The 20,547-nt window shown below is 32.9% G+C and overlaps 2 protein-coding genes across 4 annotated transcripts; one reads left to right on the top strand and one right to left on the bottom strand.

Moving 5' to 3' along the window:
- Window positions 1–296: 296 nt before the first annotated feature.
- On the bottom strand, window positions 297–5,514 carry EMB2754 (Vacuolar sorting protein 39). Its single transcript, XM_079031105.1, has 12 exons — window positions 4,926–5,514; window positions 4,647–4,858; window positions 4,430–4,561; window positions 4,202–4,345; window positions 4,010–4,122; window positions 3,498–3,921; window positions 3,119–3,427; window positions 2,817–3,038; window positions 2,489–2,731; window positions 1,002–1,451; window positions 816–914; window positions 297–733 (listed from the first exon to the last, which is right to left on the bottom strand). The coding sequence occupies exons 1-12, from the start codon at window positions 5,371–5,373 to the stop codon at window positions 533–535; spliced, it is 2,997 nt and encodes a 998-aa protein (XP_078887231.1). The 5' UTR covers window positions 5,374–5,514; the 3' UTR covers window positions 297–532.
- A 6,498-nt stretch (window positions 5,515–12,012) lies between these two features.
- On the top strand, window positions 12,013–20,192 carry LOC145093061 (DNA glycosylase/AP lyase ROS1-like). Of its 3 annotated transcripts, XM_079031104.1 has the most exons (20): window positions 12,013–12,163; window positions 12,643–12,903; window positions 13,110–14,540; window positions 14,746–15,084; window positions 15,163–15,253; window positions 15,967–17,197; window positions 17,294–17,373; window positions 17,443–17,527; window positions 17,600–17,691; window positions 17,775–17,843; window positions 17,946–17,982; window positions 18,080–18,162; window positions 18,265–18,726; window positions 18,829–18,865; window positions 18,941–18,995; window positions 19,074–19,126; window positions 19,227–19,292; window positions 19,392–19,506; window positions 19,768–19,806; window positions 19,899–20,192. In XM_079031104.1, the coding sequence occupies exons 2-20, from the start codon at window positions 12,663–12,665 to the stop codon at window positions 20,015–20,017; spliced, it is 4,725 nt and encodes a 1,574-aa protein (XP_078887230.1). In that variant the 5' UTR covers window positions 12,013–12,163; window positions 12,643–12,662; the 3' UTR covers window positions 20,018–20,192. The 3 variants fall into 3 exon arrangements, with proteins under 3 accessions (XP_078887230.1, XP_078887229.1, XP_078887227.1); XM_079031103.1 differs by having other exon boundaries at window positions 13,125–14,540; window positions 18,941–19,126; XM_079031101.1 differs by having other exon boundaries at window positions 18,941–19,126.
- The last annotated feature ends 355 nt before the right edge of the window (window positions 20,193–20,547 follow it).

Genomic DNA, 20,547 nt, shown 5'->3' with positions numbered 1-20,547 from the left:
ACCATAATTTAGGTTTTATTCACCTTTAATCATTTAAGTTAATTTTTTGTCCACATATTACCATTAAACTTGTTTGAACTGTTGGACATTACATCCTCCTCATAACTCCTCATAAGGACTAATGTGAAGAGTGTAAACAAGTTAAATGGTAACATGGAGACAAAAAATAACTTAAAAGATTAAACGTTAACAAAAACCTAAACTATGTTACCATTACAAGTCATTCACGGAGTCTACATTACAAAATTAAAACATGCATCATAAAACTATAAAACCAAAGAAAAACCACTAGTCTCTAAAAAAATTACAATTACAATATATAATAAAATTATCACAATCAAAATCACATAACATAATCCTTCAACCCACTCTCCAACGATTTAACTACACAACTACAAACTTCACAAAACAGACAATCCCAATCACACACCAAAAAAAACCTCAACTCTTCACAAAAACACTTTACACCAATAACCACACCTATACAATAAATATCTTAAATTTGCAACAACAGCCAAATGAATTCTTCTTTCTATCTTCTCCTTAGGGACGACCCTTTTCCAGTTGCCTTCATATTCTGAGAATCCCTAAAGCAAACAAAGTGCACAATTGTGTTCCCATTTGGATACACTGCAAAAACACTAGTCCCTATCTTCTTGTTACAAAGAGAACACATACTCTCTCCCGTGATCTTCACATCCACTTTTCTCTGGCTATACAACTCATCCTTCGTCTACACCATTGTACAAAATCACATATTAAAAAAAAATTTAAAAATAATAAAAGTACAATGCTATTTCAAAACACAAACATACTTGGAGGTTCTGACATTCTCTCAATCTCTTAATCACGGAAAAGTTCCGATGCGCTTCACTCGTCTTTCTCAAAAGAGGTCCGAGAAACGGAAGCAAATTCTAAAACATTAAAATAAGATTCAAAAACATTGTGTAACGTAAAAGAGTAAAGACAAGATACGAAGGGTAAGTTGGTAATTTTATTACATGTAGTTTGGTTTCTTTAGGTAAAAGTTTGAGTGCATGTGCACCGTTGACCCGGTCCCACCTTTGACCCAACACATCAAGAACCTCGTCAAGCATGATATTGGAAACGACTTCCTCACCAAAATCATCTCCATCTCCATCATCACTTTTCCCACTATCGGTTCCACTTGGGCTGATTCTAGAATCTTCTGCGCCTTCGATGTCTGCTATTTTTTTACCTAATCCTTTTGCTTTGGTTTTCACGGATGTCCAACCGACTTTAGGACTTGGAGATGACGATGAAGATACGAGATTTGCGATTCTTTTTTCGATATTTTTTATTGTTTTTTTAGGGTTTAGATAGATTTGAAGTAACGTGAGGTAGATGTTGGTTTTTGGAGTTTGGTGTTGATGAAGTCCTGCCTCGTATAATTTGTCACAGTAGGATAAAGCTAGGCTTGGAACATGAAGCTGGAATATGGAAGAATATATGTAAATTTCAATGGAATAGTAAGAAACAAAATATTATTATTATTATAATAAGAAGAATAAGGGAAAACTCTGTAAAAGTCTTTATATTTTGGTTTCATGATCGATTTAGTATTTATTTATTTTTTAATTCAATTAAGTAATGAAAACCGGTAATTTTAATCGTTTTAGCAGGTCGACAGGTCGTCCGGCTTTAGAAATTTACACTTTTGGATGAGATTTTCAGTTTTATTACAAAATTTGGTCAAAAATTTACACTTCTGGACCAGGTTTCAAAATTTTGTTACGAATTTGTCCTAAATTTTGAAAAAAAAAAAAAAGATGTGAAAAAACTAAATTTATGATGATTTTGTAATAAATTTTGAAATCTTAGCCAAAAGTGTAACGTTATGGACCGAATTTGTAATAAGATTTAAAATCTCGGCCAAAAGTGTAAATTTTGGACCAAATTTGCAATAAAATTTATGTTCTGGGTCAACAAGGCATCCCACTTTCAAAATTTACATTTTTGGCCCAGATTTTAAATTTTATTACAAATTCATCATAAATTTAGTTTTTTTACATCTTTTTTGTTTCAAACTTTATGATGAATTCGTAACGAAATTTACACTTTTGTCCCTGATTTTCAGTTTATTACAAATTTGGTCCAAACTTTACACTTTTGGCCCAGATTTCAAAATTTTGTTACGAATTCATCCTAAACTTTGAAAAATAAGGATGTAAAAAAAACTAAACTTATGATGAATTCGTAACAAAATTTTAAAATTTAGGCCAAAAGTGTAAAATGTTATCCAAATTTGTAATAAAATTTAAAATCTCGCCTAAAAGTGTATAAATTTTGAAAGCGGGATGCCCAGTCAACCAAAATAAAAGGGTCAAAATCATTACAATTGCCGGTTCTTGGGACTTAATCAAATAAAAAATATATAAATAAGGACTAAACCGATTATGAGGCCAAAATATAAGGACTTTTATGGAGTTTTCCTTTTCCCTAATAATAATAATAATAATAATAATACCTTATGAACATAAATGGACAATGCAAGTTCATGTTGATTCATTTTCCCTGATAAGATTGCACGTTCTTCATACAAAGCATTTGGAGGTAATCTTTTCAATAAAATCTCTGGATTATATCCAGAAATACCCTCCAATGCTGATAACAGCTTTTTCCTTGATGCTGTGTAACTTTTTTCATCCCACTTCTTTTCACCAATCAGATCATTATACCAATCAAGCACTTCTGAAAGATATATTTGCACCTATAAAGTAAACCACAAACAAACATTCTAAATCAAAATAATTAAACAATCTCTCAGAAATTAAAAGAGCAACAACATAACATACCATTTCATTTTGAAGATTCCCAGAGATTCCATTTTCATTCATTGAAAGCATCAATTCCAAATACATAGCTTGCATTTTGGGAGCATGTTGTTTTAAATAAGAGTTGACCAAATCTGCAGGGATGTTTCCAGTCAAAAACAGGTCAATGGTTTGACTTGGACAGCTTTCAAGAACATGCATTGAGAATTCCAGAACAAGCATTGGGTCGGGCCCACATAAAGGCTGCATAAAAGTATAAAACAATTCAAATACACAATACAAAAGTTTATACATAATGATATTAAAAAGTTAGGAAAACTTACTTTGAGATATTCGATTATCATCTCAGGTTTGAACTTTTGATCTGATTTTGACTCGTTGACTAGCTTATGAAGAAGCTTGAGAGCTTCACGATGCATGGAGTTCCATTTATAAAGCTCTAATAAACATAAATAATGGTTTCCATTTCTTAATATTTCCTCACATATTTTCACATCACAATAATTTAAACTTTTTAGTAAATCCAAAGCAGCTGCAGATTGTGAGGTTAAAAGCAAAGCTTGTAGAAGTGCAGTGTCTAATATCAATGCCATCTCTCTAGCACCTGAGTCAAGGGGCATGTTGACTCTCCCCTAAAAATAAAAAATTTAAAAAGTTAAATTTTTTTAATACTATTCACTTTAAATAATGTTAAATTGTTACCTTGTTTGATCTTTTGGATCGATTGCTTTCATGGGAGTGTCCAACAGCATCTGATATAACCTCTTCAGTTCCTTCAGCAGCTGCTTTTCCAATTACACTGTTTCTCTTCTTCTGTAGAAACTTTACTAATGCCATTAATGTGTTATGAGACATTTTCTTGGATTCAAGAGCTGAGCTTTCATCATATTCCAGTGTTTGAGAAGTTGAAGAAGTTTCCATGTCATCTGACACACCAGATGAAGCTCTTGATAAGTAAACTTCACCACTCATATCCAAAAACTTCTCAGGTCCAGAAACCACTGATGACTTTGGAATAACAATAGATTGATATAAAGAAAGAACATAAGTTATTTCCACTTGAGATGCCACAAAATGATCCATGGCTTCCTCATAGCTCCCATTTTCAAACAGATAGTGTGCATATCTGCAACAGAAAACAGAGAACAACAACAAATCAACAATGACAATGACAAGATTACAAGAATACCCTCCATACAAATGGTAAATGTTACCTGATATGAATTGACTGTTCCTTTGAGGCTCGAAGGTTTGAATCTTCTGGTGGAAGTAGCTTACACAATGCTAAAGCTTCCTCAAAGTTTCCAGATGCTGTCAATTGTACAATCTGCATTGTGATAAAAGATTTAGGAACTGATGAAGTTACATAAATGGCCATTGCTTTTGTTTCTGGATTTCAGACAAACCTGTGCTCCAATAGGAACAGGGAACAATCCATGAATGGAGTTGTTTAGGGCAACAATCACTGCATTGTTTCCTTGGTGAATAAGGCGGACATCACGAAGAACAACTGTTTGTATTAATGGGTAAGGGACTCGTAAAGAACGTATCTGGACACCTCAAGATAAGAATAATGTATTAGTTTATTAAGTATTAACCTCAGATAATAAAGAAGATAAGAAAATCTACAATACCTCTATGTGTCTTTGTAAAAGAGCTGTAGCATAAGGCTTCTGAATGACAACTACTGCAGGGGCTTCAGACCAACAGATCCTGCCTTCTTGAAGGAGCTTGCCATTTTGGTCCACAAGAACTCCAATGTTGTCCTGAGAACAGAGTGTTGATTCACATATGTAAAATTTCAAAGAAGATGGCGTAGAAGGAAGAAAGAGTGTATACTGTATACAGTACCTTCCCTAAAAGAAGTTCTCCAGATGGAAGAGACACCACTAATGGTGGAGCAATTCTTCCTGAGGGGAAGACCTCTGAAAGTGCACCATTGGTGGCGTTCAATATCGTGTATTCTCTTCTAATCCCAAGACATATATTCTCGCCACACCAAGACATTGACTTCACTGTATCTGGAACACTAAACTCTTTCACCTCCACAAATCCACGACCTCCTACAGAAGAATTGAAAGTTGTGATAAAGATTTCAGCGATTAAGCTTAGTATTTCAGGACAAATTACCATCGTGTCTGAAAATGCAAACCCTCTTTTGCCTAGCAAAGCACAAGAACCCTCTGCGATCATCCCACGAGTAAGCATTAGCTCCTTTCGCCTTCGTAATCACCGCTAGCGTCTCCAAATTCGGGAGCTTATGAAACGAAATTGACTCGGAGAGAGAAAGCAGAAGCTCTCTAGACCCCAACACCTCCATAGCCAGCATAGGCTTCCTGGAGAATCCATTGACAGTTCTCTCGAGCACGTATGGTTCCCTCTTCAATTCTAGGGTTTTAGAATGACGATCGGACGGTGGAGATCTGTCAGCGGATGAGGTGGAGGATTCCGGGCCGTAGATTCGAAGAGATCCATCGGCACAAGCGACTAGTAGGTTTGAGCCATAGGATTCAACCGCGTCGATCTTCGTGGGGCAACCATTGAGTAGTTCAAGCGAATCGAATGCAGTGTGCACCATTTTTTCCGGTGATCTTCCTTGAAAATCTGAGAAAGAAATATAAGGTGTCTGGTTATTCGGGGTCAAACGACGTCGCAGTGGTCGTTGACTGTTTGGATGATGAAAAACCCTGAGCCAAAGCTGCCCGCGCTTTTGAACTCGGCCTTTATGGGGTGGTTTGGTGCCCCTTGGATCATATAATCAAAGAGGAAGTAGATTTTCTAAGTAAAAATAAATCATCAAAGTATATTGTTATTTCCTATAATTGGACTCTTAAAGTAATAGTTGAGAAAGAGTGAGAAACATATGTTTATATCCAAATTTGTTTTGATACTACACTTTTTGCATGTGTGTACTACATAAACATATATTGGAATGCATAAACAAACACATATACATAACTATGTAACAAATACAAAAAACTTCATGATTTCATTACTATCAAAGGGTGTCATCTATTTACATTTGGAGTGGGGTTTGTTTTACAAAATAAAGCATCATATTTTATATAGATGTATCAAAAAGGACATTCATAATAAGTTTATCATGTCCATCCAAAAATGGCAAAAGGCCAAACAAAAAGAGCAAAAAGGCATTCAAAATATATGTTCATCATTTTTCATCACTCACTATGCATTCCCAAAAGATGATTTTTCTTCAAACTTGTATTCAAAATATTCTTTTAAGTTTCCACTTCATCGTCGCCTACTTCCTCATTTAATTCCTTTTCTTTTCATATGAGTGGCTTTTTCTTACAAGTCCTTACAAAGTGTCCCTCAAGTTCATATTTTGCATAAGTGGCATTAGATGCTTGAAGCATTCATCGTACGGGTTAAAATTTATTAAGTTATATTTTGAAAACAATTAATCATTTTAAAAGTTGTTGCGGAAAATTGGGGTCTCATTCTATTGTTTAATGCTTAAACAACCAAGTTTGGAATTTTATAATAAGAGGGTGTACGATACAATATCAAAACCAAGGTCAAGGAACAACCACCAAATGATGTGTGGCCTTCTAAATCTATTATAATAAATGAAGGTTTTTTGTCATATGTCTTCTTCTTATTCATTTAGACACATGTCATTTTCTAAAATTTTTAAATTTTCTATTTTCCATATGTCATTTTATTAAAATTTTCATTTTATTAAATTAAAGTTCCACATTTAATATATAAGGTAATATATATGTAAGGTATTTATTAGAAAGGGTTTATATATGTAATGTATTCTATACATTAAAGCCTCATTAATTTTAATAATTCAAAAAATTTCTCATTTTTCTTATAAATTCAAAATTTTCAAATTGTTAAAATTTTAAATTTAATTTTTTTTAAATAAACTCATGTAATACATGGGTCTCACACCTAGTATCCAATATAATATTCTCTAAACCTTCAACATGAGTACATGTCAAAATAAAAACGTTAAGCATTTGGACTAAACTTACGAAAGAGCCCCAACTTGCCAAAGTAAGGACCAAAAAAGAGTCTATCGAGACTAAACATACCATTGCCAAGTAATGATTAAAAGAAAAAAAAAATCACCAAACATGCCAACTAAGAACCAAATATATATATATATATATATATATATATATATATATATATATATATATATATATATATATATATATATATAGACTAAAGTTGAAAACCAATGTCATTATTGACATTGGTTTTTAATATTATATATAATATATGTAAGAAAAAATTGTAAAAATGGTCCCCGTGGTATGCATTTTTGGAGGGTTTTAGTCCAAACCACGAATTTTTTGGATTGATGGTCCTTTTAAGCTAGTTTCGTTGAGTTTTTGGTCCCCCAGAAAACTGAAAATACTAAAATGCCCTTCTCATACATTTTTTATGATTTTTACTATTTAATTTAAAGTTTTATTAATAAAAATTATGGGGCCCACCTCTCTCTCTCTCTCTCTCTCTCTCAGTTTTATTTCTTCCTTTTCTTCTTCATTTTTATGGTAAAAATACCATCGGAGGTGGATGCATTTCCGGTGACCATCAAGAACAACTCCATCGGCAAGCCAAGGGGCTGCCATCGTCACCACCAACACCTCTGTCGCCACCAACTACCGCCTCCGTTAATGCTTCCTTGTTCTCGGATCAACAGAGAATCGAAGACCACTATCCTTTTTTACGTTTTTCTGCCGATCACAACAGAAAGGGAATGAAGGCTCCGGGGATAGCCTTCTGTCGACACCCCTCCTCGTGGCTGTGTAACCACCACAACTTGAGACCTGCTTATCAATTTCACAAAGAAATAAGAAAGAGACATTGAATCTCCATCTTTGTCCCATCTTCTCGTTCAAAATCAAAAAAGAAATGGGGGATCATTGAGAGTTGCGATCGAAATCACATACACACACTTATTAATCGATCCAACTAAGATAAAGAAAGGATATCCATGGTTCGATTTCACACGTAAAATCAATTTCAGATTCGAAATTGATTTCAAATTGCATTAGGGCTTACCGAGATTGGATCTTGAGAGATCGATGTGGTTAAATCTTGACAGATTCGAAATCGTTTTTCCCCTGATATGTCTTCAACTTCTCAATCAATTTCATATGTTGTTCTTGAAGAGCAAACCCATAACAATGAATGTTTGTGTGTGTGTCGGTGTATGTTAAAGTGCAAACCTGTGAATTGATTTCCATGTGAATTGATTTCCAAAAACGAAAATTAGATCACTGCTGACATCCGTCAACAACGAACATCACCATCACCTACTAGTAAACCTAACAACATTGTTGTCGTCCCTTTTCTCTTCCTCCATGTCAATAACCAAACCCTAAATCTTGATAATTTAGGTGGGTTACATTGCGGTAGTTTGGTCTAAGGGTTTCAATGGAGGAGATAGTCAATTTCCCGACAATGGAATAATAATTCAAGAACTGGGTAAGAGTTATGGAAAATGGGTGAAAGAGGTGGGGTCACAGGGGAGAGAGAGAGAAAGAGGGGCCCACTTTTATATTTAATAATAATAATATTATTAAAAATTGAAAAAAAAATGAAAAATAAAATCATTAAGGGTATAATAGTCTTTTTAGTTTGGACAAGGACCAAAACTGCAAGCAGAGTAGCTCAAAATGACCACCAACCCAAAAAAATCGGGGTTTGGACTAAACCCCCCCAAAAAAAAATGCATACCACAGGGACCATTTTTGCAATTTTGTTTATATGTAATACAAATCTTCAAAAATGATCTATGTGGTTTTTATAAATGTTTAGTTTGGTCCTTAACTTTTATTTGTCTTCAAGTATGGTCCTTGTTTTTATCTAGGCCGAAAGTCACTTCCACCAACATCATCATCTTCATTCATCTTCATACACCTTCCTCTCTCAAGAACAAGTCCAAGATCCTCAAAGAAATTTCTTCCTTCAAGTTAGTCCTTGGGTTTTGGATAATATCATTTTCAAGAAGTTCATCAACCTCATTCAAGAGTCTAGGCTTGGAAATCTTCACACCATCTCTTCAAACAACCCACAAATCCACTCAAGGTGAGTTCATACCCCCCATATTTTCAAGTTTTTCATGTTTTTAGGGGGGGGGGGGGAATACAAGTAAAGTTTAGTTTTTATACAAATGCTTGCGTATTTCATCTCCATGGTAAATATAAAACATTATTTGCATGAGATATGGTTATTACTAGATTTTACACAACTATTTGTGATATATTAGTTAGGAAATGCAAAACTCACAAAAATAAAACATAATATACATTATAAAATCATAAGGAAAATTATGATTTGCAGCTTTTTTACAAAAATATAACTTTTCTAACAAAAATGAGTACATTCTAGTATTTCACCATTTTGTGGGTTACAACCCAAAATTATAATATTTTGACCTTACATTTTGAAACTAGAAAAGATAATTGTTGGGGAATTTCGAATTGGGTTATAGGAAATCTAGATCACAAACAGGAATCGTGTGATACACTTTCCTTGTTTGATATTTCGACCCTAATTGTCTTGGGTATCACGAAATCCAAACTAGGATAATTCCTAAAGAAACGATTCTGATTTTAGGCACAAAACACATAATCAAGTTTGAGAGAGAATGAAGAAGAAAGCGTTTTTTAGTTTTCTGTGTTTCAACGAAGTCGTTGTATTTCCCGGATTTATCCACTCAACGGATAAATGAAAACAGTTTACATCTTTTAGAAAGGACAGACCAGTCCTTGAATTTGCATCTCTAAAGAACGGGACCCCCGACTTGACACAGTAGATCAGGGTTCGGTACTAACAATGTTTAGTAAATACAAGTGTGCACTCCCACACCTCCTAACTTGTATTATAACTAAAACACTATTCTTGAAACATTTGTTAAATCCATTACACTAAAATATATTTGGTGATTAAAGCACCAACAATCCTCCCCTATTTTAGTGTAACCTTGAATTAACAACCTTAAAACAAAAAGAAAACGAAACTAATGTATAAATGAAAATATCGATACGATTGAATTTTCATGTTAGTATATTACACATTTCAAACATTCGAGAAATCAAGGGATCTTAAAGATTGAACCCAGCAACTCTTTTGAATATCTAAAGATAATATACACATTAGTTTTACAATCATCTCAACAAAATAACTTGACACTAGTTATAAAGTCGTGTGTCCCAATCCATTCTTTATCGTATAAAAGCCAAGCCCCCAAGCTCTTTGAAGTGCGGCTACACTTCACGATCATATAGGTGATTCTTTTATTCATGTACCTGTATACATTTTATCAAAAGAATCATTAAGAAATCAAATTCATCCTGGTCTCTACAGGTTCAAACACACGTACCTTGGGATAGTTATAATGTGTGTTCCAATTCATATAAATAAGCTTTCCTCATTGAATTCAACCTCTAACATTGTATTAGAGGGGGAATTGGGTGTCTCATTCATAAGAATTTATAAGGACTTTAAGCCCATCCCTATAATAGACTTGTGCACTAAGTCTCGCGCCAAACTCTTAGTGAGATGGTCCGCCAAATTTTGTTGTGATTTTACAAACTCAATCGAAATCACACCATCCATGATTAGATTTCTAATCATCCCATGTCTAACATCAATATGTCTCGAATTACCATTATAAACTTGACTATAAGCTTTACTCATAGTAGAAACACTATCACAACGAATAGATAATGGTGAAATCGGTTTCTTCCACAATGGAATCTCATAAATCAAATTCTTTAACCATTCTGCTTCCTTACTTGCAACAGCCAAGGCAATAAACTCAGATTCCATTGTTGAACTAGTTATGCAAGATTGCTTCTTAGATGCCCATTGAATAGCACCTCCACCAAGCAAAAATACCCAACCAGTTGTAGAAGAATGATCTTCTCTATTGGATATCCAACTGCATCAGAATATCCTTCTAATACCGAAGTAAATCTTGAACCAATAGCTTGCGAGTACTCCAGTTGAGAAACTGATCTACCTCTATTAGGCATCAACTTCATGCTTGAATCCATAGGGATGCTAACAGGTGTACAATCACTGTAATTGAACCGTTTGAGAATTTTCTCAATGCAATATGACTGTGTAATAGCAAGTCCCTTGTTCATCCGTTTAATCCTTATTCCAAGGATTACATCCGCCTCCCCCATATCCTTCATAGAAATCTTTGAAGACAATAAATTCTTTGTTGCATTAACTTGATTTTCATACATACATAAACTTGACTTCATACGTACATAAACCTTTGCATCACAAAATATAGCCAAAAATACATTTCCATTCCCACCCAATAAAACTACTGTAATTTTGCAAATTCTTACAACATGCTTCAATAGAAATCAAACTACCAACATCAAAACAAACTAAAACATTAATGGGTGTAATAATACCAAACAAAAAACACCCATGAACCAAATAAGAGTAATTTCATCTCTAACACTTTAAACTCTAGGAGTTTTGCAATATATTGGAGTCTATTCATGGCTATAAGCAAGCCCGAAATTGTTACCACTTCTGTAGGATACATTGGAGGGTCAACACACCCAAAGAACCCACATCTCCTATCAAACCTTGAACAACTCCAAAATTACTTATTTGGGTTACGATCAGTCCACGATGTCATCTTCATTGCTTAAGCTCAGCATCGACAAACCACCATTATGTTGAGTTTGACACAGGGGAAGCACCATTTGAGAAGTGGATGAAGAAGATGGATTGAAAAATGTTGACGTTACAAGCATTAAATAAGAGGGGGTTAAATGAATTGATGAAATTGTCCTCATATGCTTTGCACGTGATGACACTTAACGACTCCAATTTGACGGAATGAACCAAAAAGACGATTCATAAAGAGTTTTCAAACCATAATGACCATAGTCGAAGACCACGTGAACCATTGTTAAAGATTTGTCTATATTTAAGCATACAATTTAAAGAAATAAAAATAATTTTTATATACGTTGCAGATTTGTGGTTAACATCTTTTTATAAATATACATATATTTTACCTATTAAAAACAAACACCTTCTTAAGGATCGAAGTCCAAATAAGATAAACAAAAGAATGAATAAATGATTATCCATTCATGTAATTATCTTTTTAATACTATTAATTAAATAAGATAACTTACATGCAAATAACTATTAAATATCGAAGAAAGAGGGATGTGTTGGGGTTGAAAAATAGCCATATCCAACCCGTTGAGGCGTTAACGGCGTCTCCTTTATTATTATCCCCCAACATTCAACCTTGCAACTGAAATCAGAAACCTTGGGGTTTTACCTTTACTTTCCGCTGTGGTGTACTCTCGCTAAAATCTTCGCTCCCAAAAATCTTTGTAAGTAATTAATTTAAACCCTAACTTCAATTCATGCTTCGCACAGCTTACTTTGAATTTGCACACACATTGTTCTTCGTCTCTCCCCCTTGATGATTCTCGAAGTAGATTAGGTAATCAGTAAAAACCCATGAAAACACAAACAGTTCGATTTTTCCAGTAGTTTTGTTGAAAAAGTTAACAAATTTGACAGTCTGTGGGTGATCATAGCTCGAATCGATTTAATGTTGCTTCACTTTGCTTCGAAGTAGAAAGCACTTATCCCCACTCTACTTTATCTTTTCTACATTATCCGCGTTTCTGCTGTTTTGATTACATAACATATGCTTGTAACTTGCAAGTGTTAGTTTTAAATCTGTGTTAATGACTCAATGGTTACTAGATTTTCAAAGTTTTTTGGGAGTGTAATAACTGCATTGATTTAAACGATATTGTTACTGTATTTTTCTCACTTTATCTTTAATTGGGTTTCTAAATAGGTACATGGTTGGGTGATTCCATGGAGATATATGGTGTTTTCGAACCTCTGACCCCAGCAAAGCCAGTTCCAGCTAGGTCTGGACATAACACTCAGGTAGCATCAACTTCTGGACGAGGGACTGAAAAGGAAAATATAAATGATGAATTTCTATGTACAAGTTCTTTGGGTACTACAGAATATCTGGAAGATAATGGAAATAAGGGGTCTTCTGTTTTGGGTGTAGCTGGAAAGGATCCTATAAGTACTACAACTGATCAAAGTAAGCAATTTTTTTGAATTAGTTTAGTATATTTGTTAGCAAATCAGTGCCGATTTTCCCCTTTTGACTTTTGAGAGTCAAAGCATAGTACTTTCTTTACTTTATTCTACAATCTATATCATTCATATGATGCAATCTTGTATGGTATTCTAGTTAAGATGCTTTTAATGTCTAAATCTGTCTAATATATTGAAAATTTGAAATAGTTTCTTTTTGTGCAGATAACACAAGTTGTATACAAGAGGAGACAAAGAGTAATGAGTCACAATATGGTATCGACAACTCAATTCCTTCAGTTCCTTCTCCATCTGAGACAAAAGATAGTAGGAAGAGGCGTAACAATGGCATTGACTTAAACAAGAAGCCAAATAAAAGAACCCGAATGAAAAAACATAGGCCTAAAGTATATGATGATAGTAAGCCAAAAAAAGTCCAAAAACCTAAAACCCCAAAACCTAAAACCCCAAAACCCAAAACCCCAAAACCTGTAACTCCAAATCGTGTACATGAAAAGAGTGTTCGTTCAAGAAAGGAGAAATTCAAAGAACCAACAAGTTGTATGCAAAAGTCAACCAGTTATGTTGACCAAATAGATTCTCATCATATGTCAAAACTACATGAAGAAGCCATTTGTATGCAAAACACAATGAATTATAACATTGAAGATGTGGAACAAGCTTCTAGGGTTTCAAGAAATGCTCTTATTCCAATGATTCCATGCAAACGTCGTTTGGATTTAAACTATGAAGGAGAATCAAAATCACATGATAAACATCTGAGCTTTAATTTTGACAATGGAGATTATGACTTTTTTGGTAGGATTGTTACTTCTAAGAGAAATACAAAAAGGAGAAGTAGGTTTCAGAAGAAGAGTGTTGAACTTGAAGTTTCAGAGGATTTGTTGGGTGATAATAACAACAAGCAACATTGTGGATTGGATTTTTCGGTTATAGAAAGCTTGAAACAAACTAAAAAACATGTTAGAAGGTTTGTTTATGTCTATAAATGCCAAAAGAAAAGAAATTCAAAGACATCTACCTTGCAAGTAAACCAAAGGAAGTGTAGATTAGATCAGTGTCTACAAAGTAGTAGAAAAAGTGGACCCAATTTTCCAAAACTTTTCAAGAAACAAAGGAAGATGAGAAAAAAGGTGACTATAAATCCAAATTGGCTGCTCAAGTTTCTTGATAATAACAAGAAGAAGAAAGAACCACATAAAAAACTCAAGAAAAAACTGGCAAAAAACAATCTTCTTCTTCTTCCTATTTTTTCACCCATGAAAAAGAAGCGATCTATATTGCAGACTCGTAGAAGAGAGAATCTTGTTGACTTTCCTATTTCTAAAGCAATATCTCTTTATGATGAAAGATTCCTTTTATGTCAAGAGGAAAATTTTCTTCAAATGACTGAATGCCTCCCACTACAAGAGGTTCCTATTCATCAAATTGACAGTTTTACCTCTCTACCCCTGCATGTTCAAGGAGTTGAAAACACTCTTGCTGCTTTAGATTGGCTCCAAGCACAAGAGGTCCCACTTCTTGAAAGTCAAAGTTTGAAAAAAGACCGAAATCGTAAAAGTCAAAGTAGGAAAAGAGACCAAAGTCGTAAAAGTCAAAGTTTGATACCCAAACAAAAAGGTAATCTTGATCACCCATTCTTTTACATTGTCAAAATTATCAAATAACTTATTATATCTTATATTGAGGACATGAAGTATTTACCTTTTTAGTTTTTACTCTTGTCAGCTTTATTGCTAGTATCTGCTTTCTGCTTTATTCGGTCACTTTCCTTATGGGATTTGGATTTTGTTGTTGTTTATATGTTTTACTATGTTTGATGCAGATAGTAAATTGTATTTAAGAGAAATGACAAAGATTATAACAAAGAAGTTAGCAAAACTAGACATAAATGCTGAATGCAAGGCGATTGTGGTAAGAAATAATGACAATAGGGCCCTTGTAAAGACAAAACCTAAGAAAGAAAAAGAAAAAGAAAAAAAGATTCTTGTAAAGGTTGACCTTGATGAAGAGTCGGAGAGAGTTTGGAAAATTGTAATGGAGAATGATGGAAGTCAACCCTTTGAAGAAATGGATAATGATAAAAAAGAATGGTGGGAAAGACAAAGAAATATATTTCGTGGAAGGGTTGACTCATTTATTGCCAAAATGCATCTTATTCAAGGTAAATCTTGATTTTCTTGAAATAAATTAGTGTGCTTTTTCTTGAAATTTGGTCTTTTTTTTGGTCAAATTGAAACAGGTAATAGGCGATTTTCACCATGGAAAGGTTCAGTGGTGGACTCAGTGGTTGGTGTTTATTTAACTCAAAATGTAACGGATCATCTTTCGAGGTATAAATATGTTATTTTTGTTTTTTTATAAATCTTGAATTTCAAATGTGATTTTGGAAACATCCCTTTAATGATTTGCTTCATGTAATCCAATTGATTATTTAGCAAGAGAAATGTTTTTTTCCCTTGTCAAATTCGATTTTTTTATACGTTGTGATATTTAGAATTTTAAAAATAAGTATTTCATGTTTTCAGTTTGAGAAAAAGGGAAAGTGTCAAATGTGATGCCATTGATAATTTGCCATTAAATAATTTTCTACATGCAATCCCATTGATTATTGAATAATATAAATGTTTGCCCTTGTCAAATTCGAAAAAAATTTAAAACCTTTTGATATTCATAATGTCTAAAATAAGTATTTCATCTTTCCCGTTTGAGAGAAAGGAAAGTGTTGCTAAATTTAGCATGTTTTTAGAATAAGAGTGAATTACAAAAATAGTCCCCATGCTTTCTGATTTTTACCATGTTTAGTCCAAAATTGAAACTTCTGTTTTTCAGTTTTGGTTCTTATTTAAAGCTTTCTTATCTATTTTGGTCTTTATTTCAAGCTTCCAGCCTTTCAGGGACCAAAATCGATGTGAAACCTTGAAATTAGGACCAAAATTGAAAAAAGTATCAGTTTTGGACTCAACATGTACAAATCAGAAAGTGGAGGGACTAGTTTTGTAATTTACTTAAAGAATAATTTCTTAACAATAATCTTTCTTTTCAGCTCTGCTTTCATGTGTCTAGCTGCAAGATTTCCAGTCAAATCAAAAAACAAAGAAGTTGTTGACCATGATGAAGAAGTCAACACTAGTCATGAATCAGTCAAAAGTAATACAGAAATAGTTGAAGGGTTCTCCAATAATAACAAAATGGAGGAAAATATGAGTATTTCATATGCTGATGAGATCAATATGATTCCAACCAAGAACAAAGAAGTTGTTGACCATTTTGAAGTCAACATTAGTCAAGAATCAGTCAAAAATAATACAGAAATATATGAAGGGTTCTTTAATAATAACAAAATTGACCAAAATACAATTACTTCATATGATAAAGAAATCAATGTGACTCAAAATACACAGCTTAGCCAAACAGAGGCCTCAAATCTTGAAGATAAATCATGCATTGATGAAAATCCAAAAAGTTTCCGGAACCTTCTAGACCTAATTGAGGTGGACTGTCTTAGAAACTTCTATAACATCGATGAATCAGCACTAGATGAGTGCAAAGTTGTAGAAGAGTCAACCCTTGGAGAAGAAAAGTCAAAGAGCAAAGAAAGTGAGGCTTCGAATCTTGAAGACAAAACATTTGTTGATGAAAATCTAAATACCTTCCGGAAGGTTCTAGAGACAGAGGAGGCCGATTATCTCAATAACTTTTGTAGCAAGTCAGCACTAAATGAGAGCCATGTTCAAGAAAAGTCAACCCTTGAAGAGGAAATGCCAACCCTTGAAGAGGAAATGCCAACCCTTGAACAAGAAAAGTCAACCTTTGAAGAAAAAAAGTCAACCTTTGAAGAAGAGCCGAGAATTGTTGCTCCAATTTCTAGTCTCCAATCCAAAATCATCATGGAACAGGGAGTCAAAGTGGTCAACAACCATGAGAGCAACAAAAAAGGAAAGTCAACCATTGAAGAAGAAAAGTCAACTATTGAAGACGAGGCAAGAATTGTTGCCCCAATTTCTAGTCTCGAATCCGAAATCACCATGGAACAAGGAGTCAAAGTGGTCAACAAGAAAAAAGGAAAAAAGAAAAGCAAGAAAGAACAAAAAGAGGAAGTGAAAATAGATTGGGAAAAATTCAGAGAAATTTATTCCCAAAATGGAAAAAAAGAAATTAATGAAGATTTCATGGATGCAGTTGATTGGGAAGCAGTTTATAATACTCCAGTTCAAGAAATTGCTAATCTTATAGTTGAACGTGGAATGAATAACGTGTTAGCCATAAGAATAAAAGTATATTAATATTATTTTTTTATAAAAAAATTATTTAATTACATTTAAATAAACAGAAAAACATAAGTTGACTTTTTTTTGACCTTTTTTTTTCAGGACTTTTTAAACCGAATGGTTAAAGACCATGGATCTATTGATCTCGAGTGGTTAAGAGATATCCCACCAGATAAAGCAAAGTAAGTGAATTAATTTTAAAATAATTATATATAGAGGGGTAGATTGGTAATTTTGTCATATGTTTATAGGGAGTTCTTGTTGAGTATACCGGGAATCGGTTTAAAAAGCGTGGAGTGTGTACGCCTTCTAACACTACATCATAATGCTTTTCCCGTAAGTGTTTCAATTTTTTTTTCCTTACAAATTACAAAATTACAATATTACCCTTCCATTTTGTCCTTGAAGGTTGACACAAATGTTGGACGGGTGGCCACACGTCTAGGGTGGGTCCCACTTCAACCTCTCCCAGAACAAGTTCAAATTCATCTCTTGAACTCGTAAGTTTCACGTATTATTCAATATTTTATTATTTAATTTTACAAAACTATATTAATATTATAATATTTTATTTTATTTTCAGATACCCAATGGTGGACACAATTCAAAAATACCTCTACCCTCGACTATGCACTCTCGATCAAAAAACATTGTAATAATTAATAATAATAATCAATTTCTTTAAATTATTCATTATTTTACTATTTTACAACGAATCTAATTGAAAGACTTGTGTTGACTTTTGAATATATAGGTACGAGTTACATTATCAGTTAATCACATTTGGAAAGGTACGTTTTCATTTCTTTTCTTTATCTTTTTTTTTTCTTTTCTTTATTTATTTCTATTTATTTCATAAAGTTTATAATATCAATATTTTTTTTATAGGTGTTTTGCACAAAATTAAATCCAAATTGTAACGCGTGTCCCATGCGAGCTGAATGCAGACATTATGCAAGTGCTTTTGCAAGGTATGTCACATCTATTACTATAAATAATAATATAATATAAAATTTAATTAATATTTTTTGTAATTTATTTATTTATTTATTATTTTTTTTTTCCAAATGTAGTGCTAGGCTTGCACTTCCCGGACCAAAAGGAAGTAGTACTGTAACCACCGCAATCATACCAGCACCAGCACCACCGCCGCCAACATTGCCGCCAGTAGAACCACCGCCACCACTGGTGGTTGCTGACATGGACATGAAGGACTGTGATTCAAATTCCTATGTTGAAAATTGTGAACCGATAATTGAAATTCCTCCATCTCCAGAGCCTTATGTGGAAGTGAAATTGCCTGATATTGAAGATTATTTTTGTGAATCAGAAGATGAAATTCCAACCATTAGATTAAGCACACAGGAATTTGAGGAGACATTGAAGGAGACGATAAATAAGAAGAATAATTTGTCGTTTCCTGAGACTGATGACGTGTCAAATGCTATTGTTGCTTTGAGTCGTGAAGCTGCTTCTTTTCGTGTAAGAGTAAGACCTATAAAGCATACAGGAAAGTTGAGGACTATACATATTGTGTACGTTTTTTTTTTTTTTTTTTTAAAAAAATATATTCTTAAATCTTTATTTTTTTTTGTTTTCTCGACACATATATTACATCTTTTTTTTAATAAATACAGATATGAGCTCCCGGATTTTCATCCGATTTTGGCTGGGGTACGTATTTTTTTAATGCTCAAAATATAACGTTTTTTGGAATAGAAAATTAATTTTTTTTTTATAAAAATATAGTTTGATGAAAGGGAAGAAGAAGATCCATCGCGATATCTTCTTGCCATATGGCCAGGTATTAATTTTTTTTTTGGTAAAAAATTATTTACTTTTTTTTTTTTGAAGAATTTTAATATTGGTTTTGAATATACAGAAATCAGTTCATCCAAAAATATAGAAGAAGAAACAGTTAAAGGAACAATACTGGTGAGGATTTCTTTAAACTTCCATTTTCTCTATTAAAACATTATTATTACTTATTTTTTTTTTTAAATTTGTTTCTTCTAACTAATATATTAATGAACAGATACCTTGTAGAACTGCAAATAGAGGGAAATTTCCTCTCAATGGGACATATTTTCAAGTTAACGAGGTAAATTTATCTTTTTTAAACATCTTTTTAGTTCCAAATTTTTATATTTTTCCAACATAATCATGAAATATAATATATATATTTTTAATTATTATTCAGGTATTTGCTGATGATGAAACTAGCGATGTTCCAATGGATGTTCCAAGACATTTTCTATGGAATTTATCAAGGAGAGATTTAGCTTGTGGGACATCCGCAACATCGATATTTAAAGGTGCGATTTAACACATTTCGTCTTTTACAACTTTTTTTTTTTAGACAAAATTACAAAAACAGTCCCTTTGCTTTCTGATTTATATTCTATCTAGTCCAAAGTCGAAACTTTTTTCAAAATATACAAAAATCAATGTGAAACCATGAAATAAGGTCCAAAATTGAAAACAATAAGACTTCAAATTTGGGCAATTTTTGTGTCTTAACTTTTTTTTTTTTTTTTTTTTTTTTTATTAACCTTTGTGACTTTTTCTGTAATCAGCCTTATCAACCGGTGATATTCAGCATATTTTTTGGAGAGGTATGAATTTAATAAATTTTTTTTGTTGGAATTTTTTTTTTTGTAAATGTTATGATGATAATTTATTGGATTTGTATATAATTTTGTTGCAGGATCGATATGTGTGAGAGGATTTAACAGAAAAACAAGGCAACCTCGACCTCTTCATCGTAAGTTTCATGTTTCAACAATTGTAAATTCAACTGGGAACAAGAAAACACCGAAAAAATGAAGTTATTAAGTGATTAGACTAAAACTAATTGTTCTAACGTAAGAGTAGGGAAAGTGTAGGGGCTGATTTGTGCATGTGAATGTAAATAATAAATATATATTACATTAGGTATCAATTATTCTCATCCTTTATGATTTACATGTAGTAGTTAATTTTATAGAGATAGTTTTTATGATTTCCATGCAGTAAATTTTATCGATAGTTTTTATTTTCCATGTCAGATTTTTGTATATAAAATAAGATCTAATCTATATTCAATTTTCGTTAATAAAACCTTTTGTCTTTAAGCCATTTTGATTTCTTTGATACCATAGATCCAAATTTTGTTTTAAGTATGGACGATTTCAAGATTATCAAAACTTTTAAGAAAGCTCTTAATTTTTCTTAAATCTCAATCAATTCCTTGTCATTGAAAATATTCAAGCCTCACAAAATATTGAGGTGATAAATTGGATGCTGATGAAGATACCGTTTTAATGTTAGCATATTGTATCATTAGTGAGCCTGAAGGTTGTGGAAAAACTACAAGA

The sequence above is a fragment of the Lactuca serriola genome, chromosome 3 (genome assembly GCF_051521515.1).
Source record: "Lactuca serriola cultivar US96UC23 chromosome 3, Lser_US96UC23_V15, whole genome shotgun sequence".
In the NCBI taxonomy this organism is placed as follows: Eukaryota; Viridiplantae; Streptophyta; class Magnoliopsida; order Asterales; family Asteraceae; genus Lactuca; species Lactuca serriola.
Note: the sequence above shows the minus strand (reverse complement) of the source record. Positions and strands in the feature narration are given on the sequence as shown.